This window comes from Anas acuta, chromosome 2 (genome assembly GCF_963932015.1).
Source record: "Anas acuta chromosome 2, bAnaAcu1.1, whole genome shotgun sequence".
In the NCBI taxonomy this organism is placed as follows: Eukaryota; Metazoa; Chordata; class Aves; order Anseriformes; family Anatidae; genus Anas; species Anas acuta.
In genome coordinates this window covers 57468140-57494145 of record NC_088980.1, presented here as the reverse complement: position 1 = coordinate 57494145, position 26006 = coordinate 57468140, and the positions used below count along the sequence as shown (strand labels likewise).

The following is a 26006-nucleotide window of genomic DNA, read 5'->3' as shown; positions in this document are numbered from 1 at the left end:
CCTTACCCTCTAGGGCATCAGGGTTGACTTTTATTGCTTTGTCATGGTCCCTAATGGCAGCTATTGGTTTTAGTAGCGTCAGGTAGACACTGGCAAATTGTGGATCAAACCTGATAGCATCAGTGAACAGCTCAATGTTTTTGTCAAGTTCACCTGCTCTCAGTGCATGAAAAGCTTCCCTCTTCTTTATAATGGTCTGTTTCTTCATCTTGCTAGCTATTCTCACGTTGTTATCCTCAGACTGCTCCATTATATCACTAGTTACATTCAGATTCCTATGTCTCATCTCTGGGGAATTCATCCTCTTCTGCTTTGATTAACCTTTCAGTATTTGTCTCCAACTCCCTCTCATACCTTCCCAGCTATTTACTGGACTCTCATCTGCCCCTTAAATTTTGCCTGAGCCTCAGAATCTAATTTACAAGCCAAGGAAATGTTACAGGCAGCTTCTTTTAAACATCCTGAAAGCCAGAAGCTTTTTGCTCTCATTTATAGGCCTGTGCCGAACTGGGACAGAGCTTGATGGCTCCATCACAATCACTAATGGCTTTATTTGGCTTTTGCATCTGCAAGAAGACACTGGCTCTGTTAACATGTAAGGTGGCAAGGTAAGGGTTCAGCTTGACGACACTGAAATTTCCTGCTGCTTTAACTAGCTTCTCTGCATATGTATTGCTTAAAGCCAATGGTACGTAATTTTCTGTATTTCCTACTGATTTCCAGAGAAAGCCACAATCCTTGGACTTTAGAAAAGAGCAGTTTAATTTCACCAGGTCCTGTATGTTGCTGTAAATTTTCCTTGAAGGCATGGTGCTCAGGTCCCAAAAGGATGATATTACACAGAAATTATTGTCAGCAGAAGTACAGGAAGAAATACAGGATGAAAAATGAATTACCCTAGAGCTCTGATTATTACGTTAGTGCCACATATCCATGGCAAGAATCCCTGTTCTTCTTCCTTCCATTGTCTTACTGCTAGAAGTACTTAAGGCATTAAGGACAGCTGCAGGGTGACTTCATGAACTGTAGTAGATTGTGTTGCTTCATACATTGAATCATCTTCAGAATCCTGAGATGGGTTCTTAAAGTTGTATCACACAGGAAGGAATTCCTATAATCTCTCTCCCTCTTCAGATTATTGCACATCTTATGCATCACAGCTATGAGTGTATGCACAGGTTATGAAAAGCAGACATAGGACTGGAAAGTCTGTTCTTTTGTTTCAACACTTAAATGATGACATCCTTTATAAGCCACAACCAACATGAAGGCAATAACAGCTGGCTAAGAATTTTTATATTTAGACATGTGATTTGGTCAAGTATTTGCCATAATTTAGATATACGTTTTGGTCAGGTATTTTTCCTAGCAAATGAAAAAATAAAACTAAACTGCTCATCCTGACACGGTAACACATGCCTATTGGAGATGTGTTATTGTGTCAAAAAAAAAAAACACTTCACAGTGAAGATACATGTGGTAACCACTGCTAGCACATTTTCCAAATTTTTGTGAAACTAACTCTTTAAAAAATGTATACATTTGCTTCTCAGCAACATATTTACAGTTTCAAAAGCTATTTGAGAGACAATTTAGCTGAATCCAGAAGAGACAAGAAATCTTCTTGAGCACAGAAAAATCACATACTCATTGAAGATTCTCAAGGTGAATCCCTGAATATCCTTACTTAACTTTCATATTAGCCTGGGACTGATGAGCCTCAATTTTTATTGGCGTATTAGTCTGGGGCTGATGACCCTTGATTTTTGTTGGAGCTCCCAGCCTATGTTTGTTCTTGAAGTGATTTTGTTCTAAGGCATCTAACAGGTCATAGCAGGCTGGTTTGGCACTGTATGGTGCTAAAGGAAGGCAACTGCTCTGCTCTCATATGATTTCACAAAGAATCTTAATGCTTCTTTTCAGATAAAAAGAAATTGTCTCTTTATTTTTTCATTGTTCCTAAAAAATATGTCTGTTTCCTCTTACCAGTTTCAGTAGCTTAGTATCTTGTTCATCCTAGGAACACTCAGTTCTCTGTTGTTGCTTCTTCCCTTCTGCCCTTGCTTCTGATCCTCTTGATATGCTTCTTCCCTTTTCTGAAACACTGAGTTCTGGACTCCAGTTCTTAATCCACAGTTTTCTTCATTCACCATTGGCTTGCATATTAAGTCCATATATCTCACAGACTTGAAAAAAACATGTGGACATGAGGCTACATTACTTTGTGTATCTCAGTCCTTGAACCACACTTTTAAAATCTGCTAACAAGTGAACTTAGAAGTATGTTTGCACAATCTCTGCAAAATTAATCAGCAGAAAACCAACACAGAGAATAAATAAATAAAAAAATAAATAAATAAATAAATAAATAATGGTCCAGACAGACTCAAGAGTTAGCACCAATGCAAATGAAATTTCTTTAACCTGCCACATCTCCAGAACCAAAACAAAAAACGTTAACCTAAGTATGCTGAATGTACTCTTCTGCATATCTGTCACTGAAAAAAAGCAGTTTGTGGCTGTCAATGTTTTGAGTATAATAATGCCATCTAGTGAGAGAAAAGGCCTAATGTGCTCACTATTTACATTTTCTTATAGGTGCAATACAGAGCATTTTAGATTTGTTTATTGAAATGCTTGCATGAAAAGTGCACTACAGGAAGGAAACTTTCTTCTCATGCTGCAAATTTTTTTCAAGGCAAGATAGTAATAGATTTTTGAAGGGACACCTCAATACCCCATTTACAGGGGAAGATTTTATTACCACTTCTGGACTTGCACGTATATATAAATAAAACTTCTTGTTTCTTACAGAATGTTTAAAACAAAACAAAACAAAACTTTTTTTTCACTCATTTGTCTTAAAAAAAATGTCAACTGTAATCGTAATGACAATTGATCAGACAAAAACAGATTTCAACGTTGATTTTATTTCTGTTGTTTTGCCTACTCCAAGAAAGGCTTGCAGACTTTCTGTCTGCCTGTTAAATACTTTATCTATCTATTTATTTATTTATTATCTTTAGGTTAAAAAAATATGAAAGACAGTTAAGTTATGTATGCAAGCAACATTCCTAGGCTAACAGTCTAAGAGAAATCTTGGACCAAGGTGAAACGTCACCAACTTCATGCAGACAAAGACCTGTAGAAGAATGCCAGTAGAGATGGCCTGAATTATCTGTAGAAAAAAGATCTCAAATAGATAAAATTCTACTCTCACCCCTTTGCACTGCTGCTTCTCTTAGCACAAGACGATTTGGCTTGTGCAGAAGCTGTCCCTGCAGCACCCTGCCTCGTACTGCCACAGGGGGATGCACGTAACCAGGAGTGTGTGTGTAAGCTGCAGAAGCGTGTTTAAAAATCTGTAGGTGTTTGCTAACATCCTGCGTCTGATGTTGTGGTTTTATCTATTGTACTGCTTCTATTGGTCCTGAATATTTAATTCCCTGATTGCAAATTACGTGTTGTTAATGGATCAGTGGGCCCCTTTGATGTGATTTGATTTAAACTACGGGAACAGCCAGCTTTTCCCTGAGACTGCAATACCCTGCTCACCATAGTTGATCTGTGAAGCTTATTTGGGCACCTGACTCTTTCCATGCAAGGCCAATGCATCTTCTCAGACATAATACAAACTGCTCTGGATGTCAGGACACCTAAAGCTAGCTGCTGCAGCATTTAAACCCCATGAAATGTAGCTCTGTGAAAGCAGTGGGTACTCAGAAAAAAACACTTCTGGCAAATACATATATATATATCACTCAGATTTTGCTCTTTTACTTTGCACTGTAAGAAGGATCCCCTGACAGAATTATGACTTTGCAATTCACAGCTGTTATTTATGCTCTATAAAATGTCACCAACATCTGCTACCAGAGCTAAGTGGAGTACTGCAATGCGATTTTAAGCTCAGCTGTAAACAAATAAAAATTGTTTCCAAACAATGGCATCAAAGACAATAAACCAGAAATAAACCTGATTATTTGAAAAACAAAAGGGATGTTAATCCACTGAATTTTTAGAAAATGAGATACATATCAGAACAGAGAACTTCAACTTACCAAATATAATCCTTATGTGCCTGACTGAATAAATTGAAGGTTTCAAGTTAATTTTCATCTGCTTCTATGCTGTATTTGTATCCTAGGTCTTCGCATTTAATATTCACAGAAAGATGGATGCCTCTTCGCATACTGCCTTAGGATCTGTCACCTCTGCGCACTTCAGAACTGCCACACTGACAGTCATCTCAAGCAAAAGACAGCTTGGGACACCAAACCAGAGCTGCGGGCACCTCCTGTGCTGGTTCATATCGTGTAGCACTCAGTCTAGCAGCCACCCTGACCTGGCTGGCAAGAGGAATACACACACTTGCCTTGGGGCTCAGGCTGTCCTTCATTGCATCTGGAAATAGCTCTGATCAGTGAAAAGGCATCATTTCTTCCAACTCAAACAACTGAAATTTAGAAGGAGATTGTAAGCCCACTTGGAGAAAATGTCATCGTTGCCACCAGGGATACTAATCAAGATGTGCACTTTGAAATACACACAGCCTGGTTGCTACAATCTTCAATGGATCTCCACTCCCCATTTCGACTCCTTCAGTTCCAAATGTAACTGCTCTAACAGGGCTCACCAAGAGTGAAAGAACCTGTCTTGCTCTCCTAAATTCCAGTAAGATCTTCACTTCTTGCACTTTTCTGCAAGAAAAACATTTGGAAAGGGACAATAGAGAAAGCATTGGAAGGCGAAAGTCTGGATGAGTGAGCCACTTTTATTGGAGCTTACTGGCAGCCAGTTTCCGAGAAGAAAGTTTTACTGGGATAGGTGATGAGGACTTATTGGAAATGAGCGGCTCTACCCACATACCCCAAAGCCCAGAGAAGACAGAGTCAAACCATTAGCAGCAGTCAGAATAGCTAGTTCTCCCTGAAATCATGTTAGCACCAAGTTTTATAGGGTAGAGCTGGTGCCAAACAGCATTAAGATATTTCTTGTGCTACATAAGATCAATGAGAATATTTCCTCTAGCTCTGGCAGATGGGAAAACTTCCCAGTGGAGGGCAGCCAGGGAGTTGAAAGACTTGAATATGAACACTAGCTAGCTTTCTGCTCCGAAACAGATGCTCCTCCAGTGATATTTGGAGATGTCAACAGACTGCATCTACAACATTTCCCTAGCACCACAATTTTAATTTGGCACAGGCAACTTGTCAGCAAAATCACAGAAGTCACCATTGCTAGATGACCTTTAAAAAGTAATGCCTTGTGAACTCTAAATTTTCAGTGAACAATCTTGTGAGAAAGACAGCTACAGATGGCTTAATACCCTGAAGACCTGCCTGGAGAAGCATCACTTGAAAGTGCACAGGAGCTGATGAATCCACCTCTAGATAGCCTACGTGTTCATAGCCTTGGTGCTGCCAGACCCTCTGAGATTGTCCGTCCCTTCCCAAGGTTCTAGCTCCTGGACCTGGATGGTTCCAGCACCATACTGTGCTTTCCCAAACAGCTCTTCCTGAAGATACCCCAGAAGAAGCTGGACTTTATGAAATAGCACTAATTGTGCCTAACAGGGTAGAACTTATAAGTAAGGTTTAGGATTAAGGAATGAAATAAAACTCCCTCCATTTTGTGGACTGTTTGAAAGACTTGAGGGGGATGCTTAATGAGGGTGACAACGTTTCACACAGCTCCAAGAATGCTCAGGAATCAAAGACTGGAAAAGTGAAGATCATCCAGAAAAACAGCCTGCAGAGGTAATTAAGAGCCTGAGGAGAGTGAAGAGTCTCTGCATTCAACACCACATTAAGGGAACAGCAGAGACCTTGAAACCAATGCAGGTAATCCTACAACTGATGTAACTACAGCTATCTGATAAGCAAAATCTACAGATCAAAATGCAGTATTTGAAGGATACCAGTACGGCAGGCCAAAGCCACACGACTAATTAACTGCAGACAAGAGACACAGCCAAGACCTGATGCCCAGGAATAATGTGCAGTCTTGGAAGCTCTAATGGATGAAAGTAAAAATGCCCCCAGTAGCTAAGAGGAGCTTCTTTTTTATTTATTTTCTGTGAACAACAGTTTACAGTTATTTGAAAAATCCTAAGCTCTGTTAGCACCACCTGTCTTAAACCCTGCCAAGCTATAGATTGCCAGTAAGATTAGAATTAGAAAGTGATTGGTGTGATAAAAGACCCTAATTTATCTAATTGAAGCTGTATATTTTAAAGGTCAGTGGTATCAATAATCCTGAACTGACAATAACAAAGATTTGTCAGCCCTTAAAAGCCTTAAATCTATACAGGAGACAGAAGCTATAGATTTCCTACCATCTAATACAGTTTTAACAGCTTAATGATTAACTTACAATTAATTGCTTCATGTTCAGTGTCCAATATGTTGGTCAGGTTCATGTCTATAAGCAGTTTGTCGGAGCCTAAGTACTGGTCTATCTACATGGTAACCCCAAAGGAATAAGCTCTGCAATTGCACAGGTCAGACACCTTAGACATCAATGTCAAAGCTGGGATTTGGCCTAACCACCAGGCATCTTTATCCTGCACCCTAGACAGACTGTGCTCTCGAAGCTCCACTACTTCCTTTCATTGAGCTGCTCAAACAACTCAGGGGGATAGCTTGATGAAGACAAATAACACTGCCGTGCTCTGAGTCAAAGGATGTTTTGCTTTGTGATTTAATTGCTGAATGGGCTGAACAGAGAAGCACAAGAAGAGCTATCAGAAGAAAAAGAAATTAAAAAATATATATTTCAGTAACTTGACAGTGTAACCAGTCCTTCACATTTCTGCTTTGCATTTTCTCTGGTTCCTTAGCTCATGAATTCCTTCAGCTCAGCCCTCTTTCACAATCATGCTTCACATTTTATTTTTTCTACTTTCATTACATACCATTCCCTGGCCTCATCACCATAGGGAAACACAGAAAAATTCCTCCTCATCTCTCTTTATACTTGCAGGATGTGCTAAGCAACGCTCCTTTCCTAAGCACCTAATTTCTTCCCAGAAGTGAGCAGGCTGGTGCTGGAGTAGGGTTACTCTGCACCACTTCTCTCTGAGCCTCCTGTGAAGGGGGGGAGAATATACAGGTGACAGATGAATTCTGCTCATAACCTGAGGTAAAAAGCTTTCTGAAGACAAGGCAGTTGGTAGTTCTCATATATGTTATCAAACCAACCTTAAATCATGCTTACATACTCACCTAGTCGTGACCCATGAAATAATGCAGACTGCACCTTCTCCTTTGCTTTCACTGATTTTATGTGAAGGAAGGAGCTAATCAAGGGTAGTTAAGGGCAGGCTGGCCTTCTACAGAGAAAACCAGGCTCAGAGGTGAGTGGGGACTGAGCAGGCTCTGAATGGTTGCAGAGAGGATGCTTATCAGTGAGCTTGGGCTGGACAGTTATAAACATGGTGTGTTTGTTCCTGGTATGGGAAACAATGTGAAGAGACCATATGCAGTCTCTTTAACCTAGTATAACCTGTCAGACAATGTTTATCAGTGACTCCATTATATTTATATATTACAATTATATTTTGATATTCATTTCACAGCTTGACTCATCATTAGCTTCTGAACAGGATTACAGTTCTTACAGATCCAGAGCAGGTATTGTTACTCCAGCAGCACAAACCCAGGAAAAACAAAACAAAACATTTATAAAAAAAAAATATTTATGCTTATGAAATACATAAGAGATCAGCTTCTCAGCTGCGAGTAATAAGGAAAAGTCTGTTGACTACACTTGACAAACAGTAATATTACAAACACCAGTACCAAACAGCTGCTGGGCACTTTAAAAATTAATTTTACAAAGGTATGCCAGGTTTCATTCAGATGATGCACCACAAATTTGCTAGAAGCGGGATACACAATCCAGTCGATAGCATTATCAGGATAGCAGGGTATCCACACATTAAGACAGATGCAAGGTTCAAAGTGCAATTTGCAGATAATCATTTGGGCAAGATTATTTCATACTTGACTAATTTAGCTAACAACTTCAGAAAGGTTCTAATTAAAAAATACCAGGGGCTATCACTTGCTGCCAAAATTTATAGAGATGCTGCCATTGAAATGTTTCCATCTAATTATTAAAGAAAATCTTTGGCCTGGTCAGGAGTTAGAGAACAGACACAAACTTGGTGTAGTGTTAGCAAAACTCACTCCTGAAACTTCCTAAATCTGATTACTTCGACATTTTTAACAGTTTCACAACACCGTAACTCCATGATTAAGAGGAAGTGACATCTGGGTAATAAAGGCATCAGGAAGTGTTAGATCCTTAGGTACTTGTTTTTTAAACAAACACCATCTTGCAGGCTTCTGTTCTTTTCTGCAATGATGCAAGTAATTGATTTTTATCTTCCTGAGAAAGGAAGTGAAAGAAATGAGATTTACAAGTATTTCATTGGCCCTTCCAATTGCAACTGTTACTGATGGTGCTAAGAAATTACTGGCTATTCTGTGATGAATAACTGCTGGATATGTTTGTGCCAATTAAATGGAAGACTCCCCACATTCTTTCAATGAATAAAGACTTGGATAAATGAACAAGGAGCAGTGAGATAAATAAGCAGATCTTAGTATTTGTTGTGCAGGGTCACATAAAACTCACTTAAGACTGCTGCAGGCTAGGACACCATTGAGAAAAGCCTATGGCTTCCTCATATTATGAAAAGATGCTTCTTCTTCTGCTGTCCCTCTGGTGTGATCCAAAGGCTCCTCATTTACATGTCCAGCAGCAGCCTTTGCTGAGGAGGAACAACACAGCACACTTGTACTACAATCTTATTGTCATAAGAAACTCAGTGTCATAAGAAACTTCGTGTTCCCAGAAACTCAGGATCCAGTTTGCTTATACAAACTGCATGGTGAAAAGTGTTTTTGAGTTGAAACAGAAATAAACAGAGCAAGAAACCCAAGTTATCCATCCCCCTAGAAGAAAAGAATTGGAGAGGGAACAGAAAAGCACTGGTGGAGCTTTCCAAGGCCACCGCTGGGCCTCCTCCAGGACGTGTGATTTCTTTTTCCCAGGGAATTAAGAGGGAATTAACACTTTAACTGTCAGTGGCCAAACTCTTCACCTCCTACAGAAATAGCCAGGAATGTGTGAGGTGGACTATGCACTCAACTACTGACTGAGCAAAACAGCTTCTCTACTGTCTAATATTTCCAGGTCATTCTCAAGACATCTCTAAAGCACCTGTGGTTCAGATGCACTGCACCTCTGCTCTGTGAACAGTAGGTCCCAGCGAGGTTCCTCAGATTCAGCAACTAGAAACTGAAATAGCCAAAAATCATGACCAAAACTCATAGCCAAAAACGCATTCAAGGTGACATGCAGACTTCTTAGGTGGCATGCAGACTCAAGATTTGTGAAGGCACAAAGGAAGAAAGAGAGGTGTTAAAAATATCTTTAAAAGAGTGGGAAAAATTGTACAGTAAAAAATAAATAAATCTAGTTTTCCAAAGTTCAAGAACAGTCCCCATAAAACCTTCCCAAACTGATTTTTCATTTCATACCCAAACTCCTCTGCATTCTCTTATGCCCAAGTCATTACATGTTCAGAGAACGTTTCCAAGGCAGTACATTTCCTTTCTGAATGTCATGTTGCTAGCATGCCTGAAGCACACAGCTCCTGCACAAATCCGTAACATGTCTACTTTGGCACAGGTGTTTGGCAAAATTCAGATTAAGAAACGTGAACCCATAAAAGCTTAATCTGAGCCAAAGGCAAATGTCCTACTTAATCTGAAAGCAGGAATCAACAGAGGCAGCCGACCAACATTATATGGATGAGCAGAAGAAAGATGGGATAAAAATAGGAAAAAGTTATTGCTCTTTCATTTGGTAAGAACTTTCATAGAATCATAGAATATCTCGAGTTGGAAGGGACCCATAAGGACCATTGAGTTTCTTTTCTATCAACATCCCTTTCAGCTGCCAACTATTAACTACCCTGAGCAATTTCTCCTGAGCAACACAAGTACAAGGTGCCTTAAAAGATCACAAAAAAGAGAAAGTACAGCTTTAGTTTACTACATTTATTAAAAAAAAGGGGGAAGGGGGGAGAGGCAGGGGGCATGTGATATGCTTTACAAACTGAAGAGCAGGTCTGCCAAAAATGAAGTAAAACAAGATCCCATCCTAACAGTGGGACTCTTAATTAATGTTTTGACACTACAGCCATGCATCATTGAACTTGTTCATTGTTACTGAACAAGCTGGTTGCTCTGTCATCCCGGCTTGAAGTGAACAGGAGCTATGCTCAATACACTTGAAAAGATGCTTTGCTTGCACTTTTTGTTGCTCCTTCTGTATTTCTGATATGATTGAGTCTTGTGTGTAATCCATGCAACCACTGCATATTTTTGAAAGCTACTTTTAAATGTCTGAATGCACACCAAGCACCTGAAAAAAATGTTTCTGCTGACATAAAATACATTTCTGCTATGAAATGAAAGATATCACTTCATTTTCAGTCAAACTTTGTCCTCTGGGGGCAAAAACAAACAAACAAACAAAAACATTTTAATGTTAAGACTATATATATACATATATATATACATATATTTATTAATTCGGCATGGTAAATAGTAATTACTGACATGGTATGACGGGGACCAGGCCTGTATCTTCAGTTGCCACTTACCAGAGCACCATTCAGAGGAAGCATTCTGCCCCACTGTATCTTAACGTTTATTTCTGTTTGATGAACCCATAAACTATGGGAGAATGATATCGACTGGTACAAAGAACAAGCCACAAACTTAAGAAGTGGTAAAACTAAACCAAAGAATTGAGACATGGCTGAAAATGAGAGAAAACACAGACATCAGTGGCAGCTGTGCTAAACAAAAACAAAATATTGCAAGTATTGTATCAGAGAACTATTAAGTATTTGATTTTTCTCTCTTTACCTCTCAGATGTAAACAGCTGACAGAGGCACATCTATCCTCTGTTAACTTCTCTATATTGCTTTTGCTATCTAGAAACTTTATCTTCAGACACATTTAGTCTGAAGTATCATTTAGAGATATCATCTTAATATATTGCCTTTTTTTCTGTCACATTACATATATCAATAAGGGCATACAGACACAAATTTTCCAAGTGTTCTCACTCCTCAGGTCTTTCAAATGAAATTGAATATAGACTTTGTTTAAAAGGTCATCTTTAAAATTATACACAATAAATCTAGCACCGGTAAAATATATTTTAGTTGCACTCCTCTCTCATTCCCACATTTCATCTCTATTGAATATTAAGCAGCACAAATCATAGGATAGGGCTTGTTGACTGCTTCAGACTAGCAACATTTTCTTTCACAACCAAGGGAATTAAAAGCTGAACTAGTGACATTTCAATAATTAATGATGCTAACCCGAAGACATGGGCCACAAACACTTTGTCATCTTCTTCCAAACCCTGAATCTTAGCTATCATTTCTCCTAACATTAATTCCCTATTTATGATGTTCTTCTGCATCTGCACAGCTACTGAGGAGGGAAATCATCTTTCTTCCCATCGTAAATCATGAAGATGTGCTTATCAAGTCCAAACAGAGACTCAGGAACATTTAGGAGAATGAAAAGCCAAAAATAATTTTTAAATGTCAGAAACACATAGATATTCCAAAGGTTTCTCAAGATATAAATTAATCCTACATATTTATGATAACATAAAATTAAGAAATAAAAGGTCCCATATAGTTTTGCATTTTCTAAAGACTGAATTTTATAGCCACTTAGTCATCTAACAACACCAGTGGTCAAATAATGGATCATCAGCATGACTTTAGTCAACGGTGTTACTGTGCTGTCTTGGAGCACCTGGTGAGGGAGGTATCTGCCGGCAGGCTCTTCTGCACAGGAACGCCCCCCAACACTCTCCCATGCCCCAGTCTGCCTTCCTACCCTCGCTCTTCCTTCTCTGCACCGCTCCCATGTTTGGGCTGTAGATCTCACACAGCCGTGTAGTCTTTGTTTTCTCTCTAGTATGTCTATTTTACACCTCAGAGTGTGTCCAGATACCCCCTGTCCCATGTGGCCCGTCTTCCTTGAGTGCTACCTTCCTGCTGTTTTCTTAGTCTCCACCTTTTCCTTTGCTATCTCTCAGGATAACCATTTTTTTTTCTCAAAGCCACAAAGGCAAGTTAATTTCTGTCCCCACAGGCTACTCTGTTGAAATAATCCATCTTTCTCCAAAACTCCCCTTGGGAAGCAACTGATCTCTTGCCTTGCTTCCTTCCAGTTCAAATGCTGCCTTGTGCCATGGCTGAAGGAATTTGGTGACCTTGAGCAGTGCTGGTTGTGCCTGTCTCCCACCCACCTACCTCAGCTTGGTTCCTGCTGGCTGTCACAGGATGGGAAGGAGACCACTCAGTAAGACCGTGTATCCCAACCCATTTTCCCTGTGGCCATAGAACTACCAGGATCAACACAATGAAGCGTTAATTCTAGGGCTGCAGGGGCCCTCATGGGCAACACTTCTGAAAGCAAGGAAACTAGGCTGCCAGGTCTCTCCCCTCCAGCATGCAGAGAGCACATTTCCCTGCTGAAGCCTGGCAGCACCATCCACAAAAGCCTGAGCAGGAGCAGGTACTTTGCTCTTCCCATATGCCCAGGGATTGAGCAGATGCAAGGTAGTGAAAAAGCAGTAACCTCCTGTAGGGAAACAGGGAAGCATTGAAGGCACACTCAGTCAGAGTTACCACTCTGTCTTCCTTGCAGCACTCAGCAATTGCACCCATGCAGTCTCAGCCCACAGGAGGTGATCTTCCTCTCATGCTGAAGACTGAGCCTTTTCCCCTCTCCAGGGGATCCCTCACCATGGTTGCTCCAAGAGCTGGCAGCACTGGCTCTCTGTGGGCTGCTGTGGGACATACCTGGGTAGGACAGGCAGGCAGGGTGGAATATGAGAGACTGAAACAGACATTTCCCCCACTGCCCTTGCTAAACATTAGCATAGGCATCCAGAGCCATGGATGTTATACAATAGTCTAACGTAACAATAGTTAAAAAGTAAAGCAGGTATTTATCTTTCATGTCCTCTAAAGAACAAGAAACAGAAACCACAAATCAAAATAAGTAAATAAGCAAAGTAAAACTATCATCAAAATAATTCTCTCGTACAGAAAGATGCAAGGAAATAAGGGGCATTGTTCCTGTTTATGCAAAAGAAATATCCAGAAGAAAACCAGCAGAAGCACATTACAATATAGGATAACAGCTATCTTTTTCTATTGAGAGAATGGTTATTTATGGTTTAGGTATTGCCATAAATGCAGACTTGTTAAACTGTCATGAAAATTTTCATGCACAAGCACAACACTTACTTCCCCAACCTTCCAAGGACCATAAAGAAGTAGAAACAAAATACCCTGGTAATAGTCTTGTTTTCAAAGAAAAGATACACGTCTGGGAGATATAAACTTTTTCACATTTTCTGTAAACGTAGATCACTCTTTGTAAATATGTATAGAAAAGTAACATACCCCAAAGACTAAGTTTAAGGAACAATAAAATAGTTCAGGGGCTGAAAAAAAAAAAAATTCTCCCTGTGCATAAATCAGAAATCTTCCTCTCCCCTAGGCTGCTGAAATACAAACTTGCAGCCTGGCAGGGAAAGAAAAGAGCTCATAGTGGGAGGGAGAGGACAGCTGGGAAAGAGGACCGCCAATACCTTCTGCCCCATCACTGACAACCCATGGTAACAAAACCCACACAACAAAGCCTATGACAACACGCTCATGTTGTTAAGCCAGGCAATATGTGTCAAGATTCTCCAGAACATTTCTCCCCACGAAAGACAATTTAAATTAAGGAATTTGTGCACAGGTCTATTTCAGCAAATGTTTTTTAATCAAAACCTAATCCAACCAGAAGTCTAGGTGATGGATTGCTTCATACACATATCGTTTTGATTCAGCTTAATTTTTTTTCAACCGTTGCCATTTGGCTACTGACACTGTGCTCTGGAAACCATTCCTTTGCAGTGACGGTCCACAGCAAGGATCATCACGCACCACAGTTGGAAACAGGAATCTCCTCTGCTGTTAAAGTCTCTAGCATTATCTGTGACACTGAAGGAAAAAGAAGCAGAACAAAACCAAAAAGTCTGCACATACTGACATCTCATTCAGAGCACTGGCAACCTGCTCTGCTCATGTGCTCACTGGGCCTGTCAGACCCTCATCTGCTGTCCTTATGAATCCTCCTCTCCCTCAGTGGTAACACTGCACATCTTGCAGACGGAAAACCAGCCTCAAAACCAAGAGAGGAATGATAAGCATATTTGTTGTGGAGGCCTGACTTTGTGATCTTACCCTGCTGGTATGCCAATGGAAAACGTCCAGCTGAATTTGGCTACCAGAATTAGGGCCCCATCTGAGGCACAGTGCTACAGGAGGGCTGAATCAAAGCAAAATCCCATTCAAAGACAGGCCTTTGGAGAAAACTCACAGAGGAACTCAAAGCAATAACCTTCCAAAGATAACGCTTACTTTTGAAGGAGATAGCAATACTGAGGGACCTACTCTGTGGGCAAAGACAAGGAAGGCAGCTGTCAATCCATTCAATATCCAGCTACCTCTTTCCATGGTGACATGGCACCTTATCTGTCACGAAGCTTGTCAGCAAAAAGTTAAGCCCTGAAACCATTTTGTATACATTTAAATCCAGAAGTTAGTTGATATCAGCTAAAATAAAGCATTCACTTTATCTGGCAGCTGTCTTCCTGATTCTGGCTGCAAAAAACACACAGCCTGAGTGATAAATAATTAGCAAGCTTAGGTACTCAATATGTATTTGGATTACTGCAGCAGGCAGATAGGTACAGAGTTCTAGACTGAAATTAATATTTAAATCAAATAATAATGGACACTGTTATCTGTGTTCTTCATCTGCCACATGATCTGATTTGCCTACCACAAAGCAGAAAGAAAGGACTCACTTTGGGCAGACAACCTTTTTTACCCTCCCACAAGGAAGACAAGCATTATACATCATGCCTGTCGAGATCAAATGTAAAAAGCTTTTTTATTAAGCACCATGCTGCACATTCCTCTATACAAAAAAGCCCTAGGAGCTAACATTTTTAGTGTTGAACTCCTGTAGCGCGTGATGGCCACAAATCAATAGACGTCTGAATCACAGGGCAAGATTTCCACAGCATTTATTTATTTTTTCCCCCTTCCTTTCAATGAACAGCAGTTGTTACAGGTGTAGTGTACACCTTCCCTTTATCTCACGCTATAAGGCTCTTAGATCCCTTAGGTGTCTAAAGTGGGATGGAAAAGGTGACGAAAAAACAGATGACAGGATATAGGATTTATAACTCTTTTTATTATTATTGTTATTTATTTTCTTTTCTATTTTCTTTTTTTTTTTTTTTTTTTTTGTCCCTGTCCCTGTCTCTGCCCCTCTCCCTTTCCTCGCCCCCCCTCCCCTCCCCCGCCGCCATTTTGTGCCCAGCCCCGCCGCGGAGGGGTGCGGCCTCCCGCCCGTCGCACCCGCTGACGTCACGCCAGCTGCATCGCGACGTGGCCTTAGCCGGCGGAGCACCCGGTAATGGCGGCCTGGGGGGCCTGAGGGGACCGGGGGGTGACCGGGGGGACCTGAGGGGACCGGGGGGCGGCGTGGGGTCTCGTAAAGGCCGGCTAGGCTGGGCTGGGTTTCACGTTACCGCCAGCCCTCAGGCACCTGGTACTAACTGCTCCTGGGGCTCCCTTCTTTCAGACAGCCTCCCCTTTCGCCGTACGCGGCAGCAGCTCTGCGCAGTCTGCCGCCTGTCCCTGCGGGTGGCCATGGACCAGGTGATGCAGTTCGTGGAGCCCAGCCGGCAGTTCGTGAAGGACTCCATACGGCTGGTCAAAAGGTGCACCAAGCCTGACAGGAAAGGTAAAGCGGCAAGCGGTGCTTATTCCTTCCTATATTTTAATGTGTCGTGTGTGTGAGTGGTTTTGTTTCACTTGTCCCGAGTGTTCTGAGTGCTTTTCAACTGATTTATTTATTTATTTATTTTTACTGACACCTTTTGGAGTCGATCAGCAAGAGATTTCATTCACTGTCAGATTGGCAGGGGTTTTAGTGGCTGCTGACCACCATGCTCCACTTCATGGTTCCCATCTTAAAATAACTGGGCCTACCAGTTAGGGACTGCCCTGTTGTGGGGACTTAAGATGGTGTCTTAGTGTGACAAACATAATTGCAGCTTTTCCATTTTTGATTAGGTATTGAGGATTATTGTCAGGGCCTATAGGGGAATGAAAGAACAATAATGGAATAAATGTGCCATGAGTTGTTATGGACTGTGGATCTATCCAATTCTGCTTACTGCTATTTAAAAAAAAAAAAAAAAAAGAAAAAAGATCAGTTCTATGCTTTGTGGGAAGCATCATCGTCTTGCTTAATAATCTCATCTGTCTTCTGAAAAAAACACATGCTTGTTTCTCAATTGTAATGCTGTTTGCTCTTGAACTGCTTCCAGTGTTAACGTGATCGCTTTCCAAAGACAGCTCTCTCCTGAGGTCACTAGTGAACTTCTCCTGTATGCCATACGCTGGGCTTCCTAGACTAAATTTTCTTTCTGTTTTTGCAGAGTTCCAGAAGATTGCAATGGCAACAGCGATAGGCTTTGCAATAATGGGATTTATTGGCTTCTTTGTCAAATTGATCCATATCCCAATCAACAACATTATTGTGTAAGTAAATATGAAACTTCAAATTGCCAAGTTCTGCATTCATTTTTACCTGTTCGATTTTTAAACAGAGTTAGCAAACCGTTACAGGATTCACGTTGCTTTAGTATCTTGTGCATTTCACATTTTACTATAATATGACAGGTATTGGTAGGTAAATGTTCAAAGAGCTTGCTGAGGAAGTAGATCATTAGTAGATCATTGGGTTCACATCTTAGCATACTGCGAAATATTAGATCCATTGTTCTTTAATTTTTCTAGGATGTGCTTCAAAAATGAACATCAAATATCTTTGATTTCCAGAATTTCAGTGTATTTTTACCTGTAGAACAACTACCTTATTTGGATATTGCATACTCTTAACTGTTTCCAGTTTATAATTTCTGAATCCAGAATAAATGCATGGAGGGAAAGATAAAGAAAACTGTGATTATTTTGGAAGATGGCAGTGCACAGAACGAAGTACTCTTTCATTTACTAAATGCCAGATATGTTTGGAACTCTTGTTTTTTATGTAATATCATAAAATACCTTTTGAGGTAGATGTTGCAGCATGAAAAACTTCACCCTTAGATTTGATTAGCAGCTGTGGTACTTGCATACTAATGGCACTAGTTGAAACTCAGATTCTTCAGAGCTGATGTCATCCCTTTTCCAGTTGGGTTTTCTAACCTGTGCGGAACAGATAAAATACTGTTCTGGGACTGTGAAACGTGGCTCACTTAGGCCTCTAAGAGTTGTCCTCTAAGCAAAGAAAAATGTTTGAAAATAGGAGTTAGCTGTAATGGTAATACCTTCCTAACAAGGCAATGAAGGGAGGCTAAATTAGACTTCAGATGGGATCACTTGAAGGTACTCAGTTAGTTGAAACTGATTATTCTGTTCTTTCAACAGAGGCGGCTGAATGCTCACGGTGAAGATCAAGACATCGTGACGTTTGCTGCAAAGATTTCACAGCTTTGTAACTTGTTCACTATTAAAATAGTTTTGGGTTTTTGCACATGGTTGTCATCTTATTTCTCTTTCAAAGTGCACGCAATCATACTTACCTACAGTGCTTTTTTTTTTTTTTAAAAAAAAAGAAAACAACACAACATTTATTGTTACAGTTGAATGAATAATTCAAGTAGGAAGGAACCTTGAAACACCCCTAGTCCAACCTCCTGCTTAAAGCTGGGTCAGTGCTGCATTCTGATGAGGTTGCACAGGGCTTTGTCCTGTTGTGTCTTGAAAAACTCCAAGGGTGGAAATTGTACAGCTTGTCTTCAAAAGCTGTTTGAATGCTTAATTTGTCTTTCAGTAGACACTATTGTTCAGCAAAAGTAGGCAGTGGAAAACATCATTACTGTAACCTCTCAAGTGGTGACTCAAAAGTCTATCAGCTGGAATTGTTGTCATTACTTTCTAGAATCACTATCATTACCCCTAATTCTTTCTGCATTTGGAATTCCTATTAGGCTGTATTACGTACTTGACTGGAAAAAAATCCATCAAAAAACACACTTGCGTTGCTGAGGCTATGCTGATGGCAGAATTAAGGAAGCAAAACTTGGTTACAAGGATGTGCAGTTGGAGTTTAATTCAGTTTTCAGAGATACTAAGCAGTCTTTGAGACATTCAACCACAGAGTTGTTCAGACTGCTGGACAGGATGTATATCCTTACTGATTGGTTTTGGATACTGGTTCTGTCAGACAACTACACATAAAATTGTAAAGGCCTCTGCATGTATTGACCAACTGATTTCACTTATTAAATGACTGAATACTCTGATTTAAAAACTAAGCCTGCGGAAATTGGTAGATGCAATGCACTTCATATTGAGAGCAAGAAACATGTATTTCACTCCAAAAACCTTGCTGTAAATATTTGGTAATTGTAGAAGTTACAGTGCTACTGTGTGTTACAGATTTTTAAAATCAGTTAATATTGTGAAATCCAATATTGGTATTGCAGCAAAACCAAAGCTGCTTCAGTGGACATGCCTTACAAGTAGGAAGTTTCAACTATTACTCTTATTCAGTAATCTTCACCAGCACCTATTAGAAATAGGGAAAGAGAAACATTTGAAATTTACATTTCATGCTATCACTTTTTCATAACGAAGTATGTTTACTGTATTTCCTTTTGGTAATGGGGGGAAAATAGTTTAATATTGGGATAAAATACACTGTAAAAATATCCAAACCATCAAAACAGCAGTTCTTTGCATCCGGTTCTGATTGCAGTCATACGGGATGGCAGAATGTCTTCTGATCAAGTAGTGAGGTACTGGAATGTTGTTAACAACTCAGTTGTTAATCATTTTGATTTGGTCATGACTTCTATTTCAGGCCTGTTTTCCATTCAGTACATAAAATCAGTGCATGCTTATTCCTGTAGGAACAGTTTTATTGTCTTGATTCAGAGAAATTTGAAATTTTGGAGAAATGTGAGTTGGATCAGAAAAGGCAGATGTAGTTCATCTTATGTTTTGATAGCCATCGTCCACAGCAAAGGCTTGTCTGTCTCAATGGTCACAATCCCAGAGTTGTCGTAGGTATTGGAAGTACTGACGAGTGTTCCAAACTTCAGCACCTGGTTAGCTACAAAAAAAAAAAAGAGGCTTAGTGGTACCCATGAAACAGCTCAGTAAATCTAATGTAGATAAATAATATCTAAAATAGGTGTTTTTGTTAAATATTAATTGCGGTGTAACATTCTTCATGTCCCTGTTCGGGTGCCATTTGTGGCGTAATGACCACACGGGCACCAGGGTTCTTTAAGGATCAATAACTTCTACTACTTTCTTGAGGACATGGCTTCCACTTTTTTACTGAGGACATCCTCATGGCCTCATTGTTAAGAGTACGATGTTACCACCAACCATGGGGCTTGTCGACCCCCATGGCAATATTCCCACAATTAATTTAAAATACTAATTATAAGGCTTGTATGAAACACTATCAGATGACTTGTAGAACAAGCTGATACTTAATCCCTAAATGATCATTTTGAGTTTACAGCAGATGATTACAAGAACACATAGTTGAATGTTCCCCAGTGTTTCACATCTGTAAATTCGTATTTCATTAGCTCTACTCAAGTACAGTTCTAGATGAGGTATTTCAAGTAACATGTGGCAGAGGGTCTCACTGCAGTTCCAAACATAAGATTTGCTTTAGCTCAGCAGCAAGGCTACTGTATCTCACAGTTCTAGAGCAGAGGCTGGCAGCTAGTGGTATTATTTAACACCTCTGCTCTGCAGTAAGTGACTTACATCTCCTGTCGTATGCGTAGTGAGGTAGGTGTCCATCTGCATTAGAAACCAAGTGGTGTTACTCTATGACAAATAGCTAATGTCATTTCCAGGGGAGATTAACACTGCAGCAGTGCAGCTGTAGAAGTTTTAAACGATTGTTTTGTACTGTTTTAGCTGATGTTTTAAGGGTTGCATAAGCTTCCTGCAAAGATAAAAACTTCCCCCAAACAATGCAATTTAACCTTTATCCTCCCTTTCTTCACTTTCAGAGGTAATGTGCTTGTGTTTGCAAACATATGAACTTTTTGAACATGCATATATGCCCCAAAAGCACACTAAGGCTAGTCCTGTATTAGTCCTTGTAAAGGTTCACAATAAAAACTCCTAGAACTGTCCTTTCTTAAAAAGTCTATAAAACAATCCAAATGACAAGTGCCAGGTGGTGATCAAGAAGTGTGCAAAGCAACTTAGGTTCTATTTTGGGGTTTGTACAGGACAAAGATAAATTTTCCAGTTGTGGATGTGAACATGGGCTATAACAAACTGCTGTGCAGCAATGTAGTAACACACGGCATGCTATGATGTCCACCAGTTGCTATAAGCAACACAGGGAGTTGACCCTGCCAGGATGTATGGAGTAAAAATGAGGGACAGTCTGACAAAGGGCAGGGAACACAGCATGGTTCATTGTCTTGTGCCAAATCTGCACTTGCCTGTACTCGTTCCGGTTCCCACTCTAGTTACTGGCCTGAAATGCGGTGAAGAAGTGGTTTCAGCTGCTAGACAAATGCGGTTGGAAGGAGAGAACAACACCTGAGTTTCACTGCTGCTTTAAACTGAAGATTCCTACCATCTTGGGAGCATGGAGTATAGCTGCAATGCAGTGCAGATCAGCAAGGAAAAAACAACAACAACACACACACACACACACACACACACAAAAACAAAACCACCACCACCACCACCAACAACAAAAAACAAACAAAAAACAAAACAAAACAAAAAAACACACAACACAAGAAGTGCTGTACTAGCTAGTTATGTACCTAAAATAAAGCTGCTAGATTTCTGTCAGGATGATTTTGGACACGCATTGGCGCTAGGCAGGGTACTAACCAAATGGCAAGACAAATGAGTTCTGGTGTTTGCCTTTGGTGAGACAGCAGAGGCTGACGGGGCTGAGCCGTGCTACAAGGTGATGCCCTGCACTAGGCTGCCAGAGAAGCTGGATTTCACCCTTCACAGATAAGCAGGTCGTTTAATGAAGATGAGGTCACACATGGGCAGGGTTCCCCATGTAAAAATACTGCCAAAATCTACTGTTCTAAGAACTGAATTTAATACTGACTGGAAACATCCATAACTTGGTATTTAGCTTAAAATATTTGTTGACACAGGAAAAAAAATACAAACATTTGTGGTTGCTGCATAGTGAAGCTTGAAGAGAAGGAAATCCCCAAACTGTGTGGAGACACACAGTTTCTTACTCTTCTTTTGTATAAACCCACTCACTTAGTGTCATTTATTGCTTCTTGCTCAAGACTATCAGAATAATTCTTCCTGTTACAGCTTTGCATATGAAATAGCAGCTTTGTAGAAGGCGAGAATTAAGAACATGGCAGCTTAATGAAACAAAATCTAAAGCAGTATTTCCTCATGCATAAAACAAAGTGAAAATCCTGCTTTTTTAATAAAAAGTTCTTCCCCACTAGATGGAGCTTTTTATCTTTACCAGATTTTCTTCTGCGCAAGAATCACGGTTTGAAATGCTGAAGTGAAAAATGCAAAGTGAAAAACACTGCTGTTGATTCACATTGCTCAAATGGACAAATTCCAATTACTTGGTTTCACAACCAGCCAACATCTCAACTAACATAATTAAAAATGCATGCTTTCCATTCAATAAATGAACAGTAATTAATGTGAAAAACTAGGTTTAAACCAGTAGAGGAAATAACAGGATGTACATACCTACTGCTTCTAGGAAAACTTCCTACTGTGCCATGCATTATGATGTGAAGTTTACAAGGTCAAAGAAGTGGGAAGTTCTATCAGTTCATACCTGAGCCATTCCTTTTTTTTTTTTTTAATAGCTTTTGGTCCAACTTGTTAAGTCCTAGCAAGAGCTTATGGCTTGGGAAAAACCTATTACTGAAAAAACATTCTTGCTGTTGAGGTTATTTTTCTCAAATGCCTTCCAAAGAAAACAACCTTTTTAATGTCTAATAATTAGTATTTACAGTTTTGATGGGTACCAGAAATTATTTTAGTAATGGATTTCCAATTGTGATTTATTTTTTATTTTTAACCTCAAACTGGAAAATACCTGGGATGTTTAGAATTCTTGAAATAAAAGACATTTTATTTTGGATCATTGAAAATGTTCTTTTAGACAAAGAATGGCATTTTTTTTTATGAGAGATTTTGACTGCTGATTTCAATGAAAATAATAAGAATGTTTCAGCAAAAACAACAAATTCCCCCCCCCTCCCCCCCAACACCTTCCAGCAGCATAAGGCACTTTTTTTTCCCCTGAAATTCTGCTTAGTGCTTTGGTTCCAATTGAACTGGTTACTGATAATAAAGTGTTTGTGAGAAAAATACTCGACCCAGCTCTTCCAATGTAGCTGTACTGTTTTTCATCGCTCTCCATCCATAAAGTCAGCGTGTCTCAGTGGCAATGAGTCTAGGTGGCCGTGCCTCCAAGGAAAGCAGCGGGGATTACAGGAGAACATAACTAAGTAGTAGTTCTGAAGTCTGACAGCTCTGGAGTTTAGAACTAAAAACAAATGCTATTCCTGTCTTCTTGGAAAAAAAAAAGATTAGAATGAAGATACAAGTTTTTATGGTGTACTCCATGTTCTTATAGTATCAAAAGATTCTCAAGATTCTCATTTCTGATGGATTGCAATGTATCACTAATTCAGACCTACATATGGTCATGGGCAGGGCTTATTTTGATGTGGAAGTAAAGGAAGGTTTTTCTAGCCGCTACTATTATATATAGCAGGTGGTTGAATCTGTCAGGTCTTGAAAATGTTAGAAATAATTTAAAGAAGAAATATGAAGGCTCATAGATGAGCTTCCCAAAGGAGCATAATGACAAAGATCATATTTCTTAGATGTCCCTTTGGCTGACCAAATTATATGACAAAGGAGGAGGCTTCATTAATCCTGAGAGTGCCTACTTCCACTATTTTATACTATTTTATAGCTGGTCTTTTGATACTTTTTTTTTTTTTTTAAATACACATGACACTGACGATGCAATGTGGGAAATGTTAATCTCAGCTGAAAGACTGTGAAAGCTGAAAAAAATCTCACAGTTGTCAGAACATCTGGAAATGTGAACCAAATGTACTCTGTAAGTAATCAAGCTGTATATATATGTGTGTGTGTATTGAGATATATTTATATACGTCTGTGTATGTTTATAACAGATATGTATATAAATACATTTATATATATATAAAACAAAAAAAATCTCAAAACTAAAAATACATTTATAAAACTCTTACCATGATTATATCTCTACCATGGTTGGGAGTTTTACTTTTTAGTTGTCAGTGCTGAAATGAGACCTAAGCTTGCTGCCAGCTGATGTGTCCACAGCTGCACTGCATGCTTTCAGCCTGGAAACTGAGCAAATAGCACGGACTCTAATTACAGCTAGGTTTGGCCTTGCGGTGTTAGGTGCTGCAAAACACTAACTCAATATGAGGTTACTCCTCAATAACTATTCATGATCTAGTAGACTTGTAAACATTATTTGTATGACTGCATTGTATCATTTAAGACACTTCCAGAAAACAAACAAACAAACAAAAACCTTCTATTAAGGTTGAATACACATCTTACAAGCTGCACTGAAGCATGACTTGAGGGTGGCATACACAGAGAAGAAATTTCTTCTTACACATACCATATGTGGCAAAAGCAAATCATGTCATTAGTTTGAAAGGCTTAATTGAATGAGCAAGCCCTCTGGTTATTCCTACATCTGTACACATTTGGCTCTGGACAGTCAATGGGCACCTAATGGACATGTTTAGAGAGGAACTTACGGGAGCTCAGTCTTCCTGTCAGTCGTGCCTGATGTCTTTCTCCAAAGACATTTAGGCAAATGGAAGCCTCTTAGAAACCCCTGGAATGCAGTCTGACATAATAATGCAGTGGCATATCATAAAGGCCCCCACTTCATGGAATTCCAGCAATGATTCAGGGTCCTACTGCTGTGACAACAAGTGTTTGACAGCAAACACCCTCACAAGAAGTCTAGCATACACAAATACTGTGATATCTACACTACGTTTCCTTTTCTCAACCGTATGTCTCAATTACTTTCTGAAATATGTAAAGTCACACCTTGCTGATTTTCATCACTGAAAATAAAAATAGGTACAGGAATACAAGCAGATTGCCACTCCTGGCATGGATGTTTGGAATATCAAAATAATTAAATATTAATTAAAAGCCTTATTATAATGAATGTAATCCTTTTCCCCCTAGGCAAACGCTGCATCAAAATGATAGAAAATTAAGATCAATAAGCTGAAACACAACTTAAAGTGAAATATTGAATTACCATTTGGTATCCTATTATAGTTTATCTGGAGAGGATTTCCCTGAAGTTCTGTGTTAGGAGCAAAAATCTGCATTTAAATGGGATGCATTAGTAATGCATGAGCTAGTGCTTTGCAGGTCACCATGTGTCTGTGGAACAGCAGCATTAATTTTGCTGTTTAAAAATAAATAAATAAATAAATAGCTTATAGCTTTTTATAGCTGGTTTTCCTTTCATTCCTCCTAGTTTTACACTTGTGATTAGACTGACTGCACTGGAATTAATCTTGGTTTACACCGATGTATACAAAGGAAAAATTGGGTCCTTGATCTCTGTGCAGTGTGAACTGCAGAACTGGAAGTTGCAAATAGCAGTAATTTACAATAAAACATGAACTATTTTCAACACTAACACAACACAGACGTGCCACAAAGGCTGGCCAAGTCTACTGGGAGGGGACAGGGCCACGTTGAGTTTTGAGTAAGTGGAGATTGCTTTTGGCAATTTTTAAAACTGCTGTAACTTCTGGTAACTGTTTCCGTAGCACAGGACAATGGTTTTGTAATCTCACCAGATCCATAGAGTGAGCTCACAAAAGCACAACGGCTGGCTGGCCCACAAATACCCGATTCCCCGGGTGCAGGTACTGGCAAAGAATCCCAGCCAGGGGCTCCAGAGCACAGGCTGCCTGGCTGTGTGTCGGTGGGAATGCAGGAGATGACAACAAAAGCACTTACTGTCAAGCCTTAACTATTCCATTTGAAAAGAGAAAATATGTTAACAGAATTGCATGTTCTACCCTGGATAGAAACCACCCATGCTGGGTGAGCCTTCAGAAATGCAAATGGTTGTCAGAAGTTTTCACATTTATTTCCAGCAGCCTTTTCCAGCTTTGTAATCATGGTGGTACTGTAAGAATAGCTACAACTCCTACTGTCACATCACCTGCTTGGGAGCAATTTAAAATGATAAACTGATAAAAATTAAGGTGAGGAATAGTGTGCTTCCATACTACTCTTGCTGCTGCAACTACTGCTTCCCCAAAATTGACAGGAATGGTCGATAGCTGCAGGAAGTTTCCATGGCTATTATCAGCATTTTAGCACTACTAATGAGATGTGTTCCAGTCTTTGGTTAAAATCAGACTTTAGACTCTTTAACATAATTACAGTGGCCCAGAAAGTCCAACATGGAAACTGAATAAACTATTTTCAATATTGTCTTTCCTGTCTCGACATAATAAATCTGTACCAATCCTACAGCAGTAACAGTGATTTACCAAAGATGTAAGTGTAAATATAGTCAAGGGACAAGCTGGTCTGGAGGATTATTTTGCTAAACTAAAGGCAAAGCCAGGCTTAAGAAGTAATGTAAAAACTTAGTTTAGCCAGTAAGAAGCAGAATGTTTACTTCATTTTTGATGCTTTCCAGTAAGTTTGTATAATGTCTGTCAAACTACTTAGAGCTCTGAG

At 39.7% G+C, this 26006-nt stretch overlaps 2 protein-coding genes across 19 annotated transcripts in view; one reads left to right on the top strand and one right to left on the bottom strand.

Annotated features, from left to right (window-relative positions):
- Positions 1–15458: 15458 nt before the first annotated feature.
- SEC61G (SEC61 translocon subunit gamma) lies at positions 15459–17730 on the top strand. The gene is made up of 4 exons (XM_068674864.1): positions 15459–15597; positions 15769–15930; positions 16631–16733; positions 17625–17730. The coding sequence occupies exons 2-4, from the start codon at positions 15837–15839 to the stop codon at positions 17632–17634; spliced, it is 207 nt and encodes a 68-aa protein (XP_068530965.1). The 5' UTR covers positions 15459–15597; positions 15769–15836; the 3' UTR covers positions 17635–17730.
- The window catches only part of TPK1 (thiamin pyrophosphokinase 1), a 321922-nt gene continuing 312576 nt past the window's right edge, over positions 16661–26006 (bottom strand). For all 18 annotated transcript variants that reach the window (XR_011094032.1, XM_068674859.1, XM_068674852.1 and 15 more), the window contains one exon: positions 16661–19314. Coding sequence is in view for 17 of the 18 variants with exons in the window: in XM_068674859.1 (XP_068530960.1) it covers positions 19196–19314 (119 nt within the window). In the remaining variant the exon portion in view is untranslated. The remainder of the gene's footprint in view (positions 19315–26006) is intronic.

Excerpts from the sequence above, each read along its gene's own strand:
- SEC61G (XM_068674864.1), top strand. The coding sequence starts at position 15,837 with ATGGACCAGGTGATGCAGTTCGTGGAGCCCAGCCGGCAGTTCGTGAAG. Across the intron at positions 15,931-16,630 it reads CACCAAGCCTGACAGGAAAG|AGTTCCAGAAGATTGCAATG; the intron begins GTAAAGCGGCAA and ends CTGTTTTTGCAG.